Source organism: Ailuropoda melanoleuca, chromosome 5, assembly GCF_002007445.2.
Source record: "Ailuropoda melanoleuca isolate Jingjing chromosome 5, ASM200744v2, whole genome shotgun sequence".
Lineage (NCBI taxonomy): Eukaryota > Metazoa > Chordata > Mammalia > Carnivora > Ursidae > Ailuropoda > Ailuropoda melanoleuca.
This window is the reverse complement of record NC_048222.1, coordinates 8,702,075-8,714,320: the sequence shown is the minus strand read 5'-3', so window position 1 is coordinate 8,714,320 and position 12,246 is coordinate 8,702,075. Positions and strand designations below refer to the sequence as shown.

Here is a 12,246-nt window from a genome sequence, read left to right as displayed (position 1 = left end):
GATAGGCAGCCCACTTTTTTTTTCTTTTGCATGGAGCCCATTGTGGGGCTTGAACTCTTGACCCTGAGATAAAGACCTGAGCCAAGATCAAGAGTCAGATGCTTAAATGACTGAGCCACCTAGACGCCCCTATAATAGCTAGCTTTTAATCCAGATGTGATTGAGTATATCATAATGGGCTTATCCGCCTTATGCTTGACGGCATTCTGTCTCTACGACTATTTCTTCTGCCTTTTAAAAAATGTTTAATTATACAGGTAACACAAAATACACTTTGCATGTTAAAAATAGTTCTGGTTAGGACTCAAGTTGCCTTGGTGCTGCTGCTGTTTATGTTACAATACATGGTTCTTCATCATTCACTGTCTTATAAAATGCATGTAAGTAGAACATTCCTTCATCTTCACGGGACACCAGGCATTTAAGCTCTTTGCTCCAAATGCTTTCCCGTGTAGATCCAGCCCATGTGGTTGCCCGTGTTCCTTGCATCTGCCCCTGCTCACCGTGGCTCCTGCCTGTCTTCTCACTGCTTCCAAATGAGCTCAGCGGTGACTTTGCCCCTTAACTTTTATTAATCAGCAATAGCTTCATTAGCAAAGCATTTAATGCCCAATCCAAGTACTGTTTGCTTCTGGAAGAAAACAGTAGAAAAGGCACCTTGGCTTCCATGTCACGCAAGCTGGTGGGAGGCTGGGGGCCCTGGAGAAGTAAAACTTGCCCTCCTGGCATCATCTGGTAGTTGCAGCTGGTGGTGGGCTTTTCTCATGTACCTGATCGGGGAATCTTGTCCCGTATGGGATTACAAGAGGTGGGAGGCAGACTCTTTGTTCTGAGAGCATTACTTCGGGCAAGGCCCTGGGCGTTCGTAGCCCTGTTAAAAAGGTGATGACTACTGGAGCCGGTCCCTTACCGTGTTAGGGAAGTAGCAGGCCCTCCCCCGATGGGGGAGCCTGAGCCATTTGTCTGGGCCCTGTAAAATTTGAGTGGTGAGTGCATGCCTACCATCACATGGTCTGAGAAATTGAACTTCTTCCCTCTGCCAGCTGGCAGTGGAGGGCAGAGAACAGCTTCTCAGCAACCAGTTCTCCTTCCAAGTCCTGGGACGCTGAAATGACCAGCCTGCATCTTGCTGCTAGAGCCCCCCGCCCCCACATGCCCCAGAGCAAGGATGGGTGCAACTGCTTGTGCCAAGAATGGGGGCTCCAGAATTTCTACAGGAGGGGGTTTAGGCTGCTGCGGAGGACTAGGAGAGAGGAAGGGGGTGGGTGGAGTACTAAGGAATTTGAAGCTACATTTGCAAAATAAATACAGATTTTAACTCACGTTGCATGTTTATGAGTGTGGCTTTGGTAAAGGCTGCTGGAATTCTAGAGAGCCACGTGCTCCCGTGCTCCCTGCAAATGATCCTTCCGCACAGCCCCTTCCACCCCCTTGCTGTAGCCTCTTGTCACACTCTTCCTTCCCTTTCTTCAGCACAGTGTGAGGCGGGGCAGAGGGAAGATAAGGATGCCCCAGCCAGCAGCCAGATTCCTCTTGCTGTGGTTTAAAGATCTGAACGGCAAGGGACCAAGTATGTCTGTCACAACCTTTGGCTGTGAAGTTTATTAGCCGCACAAGAGTCGAACCTTGGGGTGGCGAAGGATAAAGGCCTCGGCTCTGCCAGCATTAATATTTTTAGGGTTCCAGTTGAATTTTGCTTTGGAATGTATTTAAAGCTCTGCTTTAAAACTGCATATAAGTGGAGAATACTGTTTCTGTTTCTAAGCTGCTTCCTCAACTAAAGGCAACTATAAGAAGTGCAAACAGCAGTGGGTTAAATGTGTCACATGGGTGGGCACACAGGCAAATCCCTTTTACCCATGGAGGAGCCAAGGGAGAAGGGCAGAGGATGCTGTGTCCTGAAGCCTCTGGAGAACAAGTGAGAAAGGAACAGCGAAAGGAGAACGGTGAGAACAATTCCTGCCCTGGCACGCCAGCTCCCGCCATCTTTTCCACTTCCCAGGAGGGCCCTGCTTTCTGGCTCTCAGACAGTGATGCCCTCTGTTTTTCTCCAGCAGGTTTCAATGTCTAGTATGGAGAGAAGGAGACGTGAGTGTGGTTAGTCCACTCAAGTGATGAATGGGAGGATGTCAGGAAGTGCAGTTCTTCTTTTCTGGGTTGACACAGGAAACCCGAGTCGCTTTTGTATTAGCTTGATAAGGCTCTTAGCCATACGGCTAGGACTGTTTCTCTTGCCCGGATTTTTGCAAGTCATAGCACCTCAAAAAGTGCCAAAGCTTTGACGTGCTCTAATGATCTCCTCGTGGGCAAGTCCATCTTCAAATACACTGATCTCTTGTATTCTTTGTTTGGTCTGTCTCAATGTTTTAAAGCAACAGTAGCAGGAGTATGGTTTAAAGGGCCAAACCCAAGTGAAGACTAGGCTTTTCTTTCTTCTTTTTCTCTTAGATCCTGGCTTTCTAGACCTTGATGAGTGGTACTTGCATGAAGCCAATTCCTAACTTCAGTGTTTTAGTCATTTCATTTTCGTAACTAAAAAGATAATATATATTATAATCTTTTATATAGGGGCGACTGGGTGGCTCAGTTGGTTAAGCTCAGGTCATAATCGCAGGGTCCTGGGATTGAGCCCCGCATCCGACTCCTTGCTCCACGGGGAGCCTGCTTCTCCCTCTCTCTTTGCCCCTCCCCCTCCACTCATGCTCTGTCTCTCGTTTTCTGTCTCTCGCTCAAATAAATAAATAAAGTCTTTAAAAAAATAATCCTTTATATACATATTGTATTTTATATATAAGATATTGACCAACTGTCAGTATTATGGGAACACACCACTTTCAGGATAAATGCTTCTCTGGCAGCCAGGCTCTACTCACCACCCCCCACACCCGCCATTTCCTTCTTTAGTTTTTGTAGGGCTAGTGTCAATGTAGGTGGTGATGCCTGCTCAGATATTATGATCATAGTTAATATAGCTAACAGAGGTACCTCACTTTTCATTTCTCCTCCGTTGTGAATGTTGGATGTATCCAATTCACCATCATGTATAACAGTTACAGCCCCACACGTATGTGTATTCTGAGTGCCCTGCTTATCCTGTGACATAGTTGGAGTGGAATGGAAAATCGAAGACTTGCAGTAAAGTAGGAACTGATTATTTAATAAGTATCCTCCGGTTCATTTTTACCAGAAAAACAACAACAACAACAACAACAACAACCACCTGGAGTGCAATTATGAGCAATTAGTAGCTTTTTGTTATTATTCTGATGTTACTACTCTTATTCTATTAAAATTAAACTGAGTTTATTTTCTCTTTGGATTAAATTTTCTTTCTTTTTGGAAAGAATTTCTAGAATGATGAAGATGAGAAAAAGTGGTCTTTCATGCTTGGATTGGAGGAGAGAGAAATTTTGTTTAACAGGCAGATTAAAATAAAGTTCAAAGGAGAAATAGCAATAAAAAATCACTTTAAATCAAGATAAGAATTTCTTAGATCTGATGGAAGTGGTCTCTTGATAGTTGAGAAGATACTTGGAAATTTTTGTTTTTACAGCTTGAATGTGGATCTGGTTATTAATAGATTAGAAACCACTGAGTACAATAAATAAATAAATGAATAATAAATAAATAATAATAAAATGGGGGATAAGGGACAGGTTGTTTTTTTTTTTTTTTTAAAGATTTTATTTATTTGAGAGTGAGGGAGAGAGAGAGAGAGATCACGAGCAGCGGGAAAGGGTAGAGGGAGAAGCAGACTCCCAGCTGAGCAGGAAGCCCGATGTGGGACCTGATCCTAGGACCCTGGGATCATGACCTGAGCTGAAGGCAGATGCTTAACTGACTGAGCCACCTAGGCACCCGGGAGAGCTCTTTCTTACAGTAGAATTCTAATTAACAAATACAGAATGAATGATGGAAACAAAATCATCATTAAGCAAATACCACAGTAATAACTATTGTAAGGAAGAATTATGAATAGATAGAACAATTAGTGGAGCAAAGGTATGATGAGAAACAGAATATTTGCAGAATCTCAAAATGTATTTCTACTAGAACAAGATACTTGCTGATTACGAAGGGTGGAGAAATTTGGTAAACACCACCGTAACCAAGTTAAAAAGTCAACATTACCAGTAACGAGATGGGTTAACCTCATGTACTTCCTTGATGGCTCAACATCACTTCTGTGATATTCTTGCCAAAACTGCACAGCCTCAACCTAATCATGAGAAACCATCAGACGAACCCAAATCGGAGAACACTGCAGGACATAGCTAGCCTGGACTCTTCAAACAGGTCAAGGTCATGTCATGAAAGGCAAAGACAAACTGAGTAACTGCCACAGATTGGAGAAGGCTAAGGAGACATAGGCAACTAAATGCAAGGAGGTATCTTAAATTGGATCTTGGACTGAAAAGAAAAAAAGACATAAGTGGGATAATTTTTAAGCTTGGAATAAGGCTCTCAGATAGTTTGTCTTATATCAATGTAAATTTCATTATTTTAATTCTTACCTACGGTTATGTAAGGTGTTAACAGTAGGCGAAGCTGGGGAGAATGGGATTTAGGAACTCCACCTAAGTTTTATAATTCTTTGTCAGCCTAAAATCATTTCAAAATAAAAAAGTTAAAAAGGAACGTTCTGATACGATTTTGAACAATTTGGAATTTCTTTGTTGGCAGGGAGAGGATAGTTATAATATCACAAGTCACCTCTATATAATCTCTTTTGTTGGAATTTCAGTTTTGCAATCAGTTTGAGAGTCTTTGTGATTGTTTCAGGTTTTGTCTTGTTTTGCTTTTTAAAGCGGGAGCCCCTTTTTTTTTAATGATTTTTTTTTATTATATTATGTTGGTCACCATACAGTACATCCCCGGATACCGATGCAAATTAAAGCAGGAGCCCTTTAACCTGTGATTTGATTGAACCTTCAGTAATCATCCTAACACATTTATTTCAGGTTTATAATTATAAAAGACCTTGAGCAATAGTGACTTAGTTCCAAATGGCAGTGGAACCAGGAATTTAATACTTTGGATGATTTTTTTTTTTTTAACATGGTCCAGCTTTCTTTGATCTAAAGCCATGGGTATAACAGAAACATTTCAGAGAACTAGTCTAATCTGTAAAAGCCAACAAATGGTAAGATCAAGGGGTCAATTCTTCTTTTTTTTTCCCCCAAGGAGTAGATTAAAAAAAAAAAAACCAAAACACCTTATGTGTCTTATTGCCTTCTGGGTAATTTAAGTTCTTTGAGAGCAACTTCTCTGCCCCCTCTCCTTATCTGTCTCCTCAGGTGTCCAGCCACTGATGTATCCTTAGTGCGTTGTCAAACAGAATACCAAGAAGATGCAAATCTAAGTGGTGGGGTCTGGGAAGAGAACGGTGGTGATGGAACTTTTTTTTTTAATCACCGATTTCAATAGAAAAAAATTGATTTACCTTATTGTCTTAATTCCATAAAGAATCTCTGATCTATAAAAAATAATAAATAGGCGATTCAAAGTAGAATAAGTGACCAAAAAAATTAGAGACCTCTGACTTTCCTGTTGGCAGTAATGTGTTCTCTGATGAAATGTATCTTTCTAATTTAAAATTAAACATCCATCTCTACTGTTGTTGACTTTTTACTGCCTTAATTTGTGTCACTTTTCTCATTAGCATTTCATCTGCGTCTAAAGTACTTTATCTCCTGTTTGCTTTGTCTTCCATCAACTGTATTTGACTTAGCTGTTACATATATTGTATGTCATTGAAAAAAATCAGAATTTTTAGGAATTGACTTTGAGGGGTTTGAAGACGTTCTTCATCAGTCCGTAACTATTTTAGATGGGGGCAGGTAGAGTACAGGACTGTCCCATAGACTCAAAGGCCTTTTTTTGGGGGGTGGGTGTTAAAAATAGATGTACAGACTTTCACTGGGGTCTCTTGGACCCGGATGACATCATCTCCAAGTCACCTTGGCCCAAAAGTTGAAGTAGTTAGATTATTTGTTCTCTACCTACAGTGAAGCAATGACTAAGTTGGGAATTGCATTCAGATTCCTTAATGCCTCCCATCCCTTTGGTTACCTGTGTCTTCTGTTTCCAACTCAGAATTTTTTTTTTTTTAAGATTTTATTTGACAGAGAGAGAGACAGCCAGCGAGAGAGGGAACACAAGCAGGGGGAGTGGGAGAGAAAGAAGCAGGCTCCCAGTGGAGGAGCCTGAGCTGGGGCTCGATCCCAGTACTCTGGGATCACGCCCTGAGCCGAAGGCAGACGCTTAACGACTGAGCCACCCAGGCACCCCCAGAATTTTTTTTGAGACACCTTTGTCTTTCAGGAAAGATGTCCAGGTGGCATGATAACAGATGAAACAAAACTGGCTTTCAATGTTATAAAAGTCTAACCACACTTTTTAAAAAAGTATGGTACAACACACATCATATAAAATTAACCATAATTTTTTTTAGTGATTGCTTGGGAGCTTTATTTAAGGTGCCAGATGAAAATGCAACCTTTTCCTCCCAGCTGAAGAAAAATGTTATAATTAAATTTAATTTATGTTTTACCATACTTGGAATGGAGAAGACTGAACTTGCCTATTTTGCAGTCCTTCATACATTTTAGCTGACTTCGTTTAATTCATTTGCAAAATAAACGAATTGAATTTTTTTTTGTGAGGAGGAGGATTTGATTTTAAATACCTTTTAAAATGTACTATATTTGTTAAGTACAATTTTTAATTGCCTCGTTTTTTTTACTCTTGTTTTCTTAAAGCAGACTTCCTTTCATTTCTTACAGGAACTTCCGTCTAGATATATTTTATACCAAAGAATGTGTAATGCTTTCGAGTCAGAATTGCCAAGGCTACGACTGTGTCTTGTATCAACTTGTTAAATGTTTAGAAGCCTAATATCAAATCCTTGGGTCTTGTCAGTTATAAATCTTTTAAGCAACATCAATATATTTGACATCAATGGAACTATTATTTTTAGAATGCCAGTTTAAGAGCAGTTAGCTTTTCCTGCATCTGACTTTGAAATGCAATTTAAAAGGATTAATCCGAAATGTCATTTGGTTAGGTCTGAATCACTGCCATTTACCAGCAAACCTTTGGTTCCTATCGCCATCTGCAATGGAAATAGGAGTCAAGCCACAAGAAATGTCTTTAGCATTTCTTTTCTACCAGGACTTGGATGGCAACGAGGGACAACCAAGCACCCCGTGAAGTGATTTTTTTTGTTTGAAGAAATGATGTTCATACTGCTCAGAAGGTTCTATTCCCAAGGAGACTAATGAGGTTTTCATCATTCCTGAGGCACTATCTACCTGACCTTAGTTTTTAAGGGTTCTGAGGCTAGACCTATAATCTTTCCAACATTTCTTAAATGAACGTGGAGTGATAATGAGCATTGGTTGTATATATATGCTAATAATTGGGGAAGTCTAAAAGTTTGGTTGTCTGGTCTTCGTAGCTGCTGAGGGTAAGAAGGGAATTTGACCAAGGAGTCCTGTCAGGGGTGCTTTGAGCAGGAACTCCTAGCTGTGGCAGAGGACTGGGGCTGCTGTAGGAATTGCTGCTTGTCTTACCACATGACCGTGGAGAGAAAAAGAAGTTCTCGAACCACTGGCATAAAGTAAGCCGGGCAAGAAGGAGAGGTCCTAGACGGCTGGAACTCCGGCCTCCAGTGAGGACAGAGACCTCATCTTGTTAATATCTCTGGTTTCAGATTGCCTGCCTGGTTCCTGTGGATCAGTTTCAGCTTTACCAGCGGTTAAAATTTGAACGAGGTATGTATGCCCTCTTCTTTCTGTCCCCATGGTGAGTTGTGGCTTTCCATGTGTCATCTTCACACTAACCTCCATAGAAGGTTAAGGAGGCTGTGGGTTGTCAACAAAGCCACAAGGGCACTCCGAAAGGGGAAAAGCTGTAATTGCAACGTAACATTTCAGCTTTCTCAGCCACAGGCAGAAAAAAATGCAGACTAGCAGGAAATAGAAGCTTCCTTATGTTGGCTGTTTGTATATTTTTAATTTGGCTCATGTGAGAGAAGTTCTGCAAAAGTTGGATAGTTTTACAAAAGAGTATGTTCCTTAAAATGCATTTTACCACCAGCTTTCCCACTCCTGAAGATCACTTCAGAAACTTCATCGACCCAAACATTATTACTGCTGCTTGTAATATTCCCCATTTGTTCTTTTGATACTGTAATGTAATCCTAGTGATGGCTGCGTGTGTCATTCTGGTGTGATTTACAATCCATTGGGCTCACTTTCTTTCTGACTTTGGCCGTGGGGTAATTTATATAGCTTTTCTATTTGTACTGCCTTTTTATCTGTAAGATTTATTTATTTTTTGCTCCTTTTGGTTTCTCATAGATCTTTTTTAAGGCACCCTTTCCCTCCTGTCACACTCTGTACATTCTTGAACTAAATGGTCTATTTTTCTTTTTTCTTTTTTTAAGATGTATTTTAGAGAGAAAGAGAAAGAAAGGGGAGGAGGGGTAGAGGGAGAGGGAGAAGCAGACTCCTTGCTGAGTGCAGAGTCTGATGCAGGGCTCCATGCCAGAACCCTGAGATCATGACCTGAGCTGAAACAAAGGGTTGGGCGCTTAACCAACTGAGCCCCCCAGTTCTGTTTTTCTATATCTGAGAAATAGGAGAAAATTGTTCCCCTAGAACACATAGTCTCCTTGAGTATATAAAATAAATTCTCATCTAGCATGAGCATTCAGTTTTCTGATTCCTAACTTTTAAATCTGGGGTAGTAAAATCTAAGAGGTAAGATGGGGGAAAGAAGAACATTTCTCTCTCAGGTGCGAGTCTTTCACAGGTGGTCTTGCATATCTTTGCTTTTATGCATTATAAATTGATTAAGTAGTTTGACTCATACATAGAATGTATTTTTTTCTCACAAGCTCTAGGCAGATGTCCCAATACAGATCCCATGAATTGACCATGGATTTTATTATTCCTATTTTATAGATGGAGAAAGTGACAATCGGAGAGGTTGAGACCTGCCTAGCACCACATAGACTGTGTCTAAGCTTCTCCACCTATAGGAACAATTCTGTATTTTTTTTATTAGGGTAACATCTATCTAAAACATAAAACTTACCATTTCACCCATTTTAGGTATATAATTCAGTGGCATTAAGAACATACAGTGTTGTGCAACCATCACTACCATCTAGTTATCACACCAAGCAGAAACTATAATTAAATAATAACTTTAAATAATAACTTCCCATTTCCCTTTTTGTCCCCAGCCCCTGGTAACTTCTCCTCTGCTTACTGTTCTGTAAATTTGCCTGGTGTAGATAATTCATGTAGGTGGAATCATACAATATTTTCCTTTTATGTCTCGCTTATTTCACTTAGTGTAATGTTTTGAAGGTTCATACATGTCGTGGCACGTATCGGGACTTCATTTCTTTTTATGGTCGAAGAATAATATCCATTGTGTGGATACACCACATTTTGTTTAACTATTCATCTGTTGAAGGACACTCGTTTCTACGTTTTGTCTATTGTAAATACTGTTGCAATGAACATTGGGTTTTGAGTATCTTTTTGAGTCCTTGCTTTCAGTTCTTTTGGGCATATATTTAGGAGTGGAATTGCTGGGTCAGATGGTAATTCTATGTGTAGTGTTCGAGGAACTGCCAATTAGACATTTTTACTATTGTAAAATATGGAAGTAGATTACATTTGGAAGTCTGTTAAGTCTGGTGCCCATTTGGTTCAATTCCCTCATTTTATAGGAAAGGAAACCAAGGTCCAGAGACATTTTGATCTGAGGTGATTCTGGAAGGCAATTTGTAATTCTTCAGTGTGTCAATTCGTACACTTCTTCATTATCATCCATAATAAAGAATTATTAGAAAATAGGCATGCCAAGTAGGAGTAATTTTAAATTAATGCAGGGTTACATAATGAAATTTACTTGACTGGCATAGTCTTCATCTAAATTGTATGCCTCATTGATACTCGGTCTCAAACCCAAGACTTATCAAGTAGGTGACTTTGAGGTCTGTGCCACGAAAGTTGTTGTTGTTGTTTTAAAGATTTTATTTATTTAAGAGAGAGAATGAGAGAGCATGAGCAGGGGGCAGGGAGGGGGAGAAGCAGCCTCCCCACTGAGCAGGGAGCCTGATGCAGGGCTCGATCCCAGGATCCCAAGACCCCAAGATCATGACCTGAGCCTAAGGCAGATGCTTAACCAACTAAGCCACCCAGGCGCCCCTGCCCTGAAAGTATTCTATGTGGAACTGTTTGGAATGGGATCTTGGGATGCTTTAAATACTAATGTTGTGAATGAGCTACATGACTTAACTGGTGGAAAGTAAAACTCACTGGCTGGGCTCTCAGATAGAGTGGTAGAGATTGTGGCGGCTCTGGAAAAATGCAGAATCAGATCAGTGGCAGCCTTGCATCTGAATTATAAAAATTTTCATTAGTTTTGCCCAATTCTTACTGCCTACCAAGTTCGCAGTTTTTAGTGTGTCATCCTGTATTTTAATTGTCCTCTGCTTTATGTTACATATATGGTTAGCTTGCCTTTTATAGCTTTGTTTTCATCTAACTCTTCATGGGGAAAAAATATTTTGAACAGGAATGAGCCTAAATCATCCCTGTTTACATAAAGTGGAGAAACGGCATTTGGCATCGATCGGTTATTCTATGAATCCGCTCTCCTTCCATCTGTGACTTTCCGTTGGCTACTCCCGTGTTTGTGGCTTTCCCTTTCTGTGTCAGCCTTCCAATATTAACAACGAAGAGAATACTAAGTTTGGCATGTGTTAGTGATCACTGCTGTACTTTCTACTGGTTTTCAAAGCACATGCCTGGTGATTAACGTTAGAATTTTGCTTTTCTCTTGAGTCTGCTTGCCCAGAATCTACTTTTTCAAAATAGTTTGGATTTTTGGGTTTGTTTTTTTTTTAAATTGGGTTAAGATTTTCCATCTCTAGTCCTTAAGCACTTTCCCTATTTTTTGTGACCCTGTTTTACTTATTATAATTACAAAGTGCTTCTGTTTTTGGTAGGCTAACCTGTCTGTTCTTGGATATGTGTATTTATCATATAGTGGCTGGAAACTCTTACAAATGGTTCGAGTGTCACAGTGTTCTCCTTTGGAAAAAAGTGCAGTAAAATAGGAGTCCATTTCCGGTTATCTGTTAATCCTACTGCATGCGCTCATGTCTGCTGTATCTACTTTTTTGTGGACCGAGTATCTGTTGTGTGGCAGGTGCACTTCCAGACTCTGCCGTAAGCCCAGCTCCATCTTTCTCTGAAAGCCGTCTGTTCTCAGCATTTGTCACCACCTCCTCTCACTGTGAGTCTCAAGAATTATGATGTGGCTCTTTGAGTTTCATCTCGCACCTTTATTTGTCCTGGTGAAATGCTCCTAGCCCTCCTTTTGTATCTAATCATTGAAGGTTTTATCTCACCAGAGCTCTGTGTGTGGTTGTTTGGTTTCTCTTGGTGTTTTTCTTTTTAGGGCTGTGGGATACTTGAATGATCTTACTGTCAGTTCGGTTTAATTTTTTAACACCTCCCATTTCTCATTAGGTATCTTCCTTTACAAAGTTTCTGATCACAAGCCCATTCATATCGTGCGTGTGTACGTGCATGTGTGTGAGCGCGCGCCCGTTCTCTTTTTAGCCTACTTTTCTGGTGTTTTGTGGTAAATGTGTGACTAAGTCTAGGGTTCACTTATGAAGCTATTCTGTGCTTCTGGGTGCTAACATTTTCTCCTCAGCTTCCTCCTTCCTCTCCTTTACCATCAACTCTTTCTTGTGGGTCAGTTCTAAATCTAAAACAGCACCCTTTAGACGTTTCGGCTAGAAAACTAAAGTATCTGCAAGAAAAGACATTTATCATTGAATAGGGTGACATTTCTAAAAGGGACCCGAGTAAGAGGCACAGTGTGAAGTGTTTGCCTCTGCCTGTGTCCCCTTCATTTCCTCATCTATACAAGGGGGATAAGAATGGAAGTCTTAGGCTAGCGCTGTTGTAAGGAGTGAGTTAATATTGTGTGTCTGTCACCGTGTGCACTCAATAAATTATTACTGTCGTTGTTGTCGTTGTTTTTGTTATTCACCACTACCACCATCCCATCTTACCTTTATCCCTGTTTTCTAAGCTAAATGAAGAAGGCATCTTCTAGAATCCAGATCATACCTCAACCGAGCGTATAACACAATAATTCCACTTTTGTTCCCTTTTCATCTTAATCCGTATCTTTTTCAGCATATTT

General features: G+C 40.5%; 1 protein-coding gene across 4 annotated transcripts in view; it reads left to right on the top strand.

Annotated features, from left to right (window-relative positions):
• Positions 1-12,246, top strand: part of RNF144B (ring finger protein 144B) — a 183,318-nt gene that overhangs the window by 148,002 nt on the left and 23,070 nt on the right. For all 4 annotated transcript variants that reach the window (XM_034660272.1, XM_019802519.2, XM_011228376.3 and 1 more), the window contains exon 4: positions 7,715-7,775. In XM_034660272.1, coding sequence (XP_034516163.1) covers positions 7,715-7,775 — 61 coding nt within the window. The remainder of the gene's footprint in view (positions 1-7,714; positions 7,776-12,246) is intronic.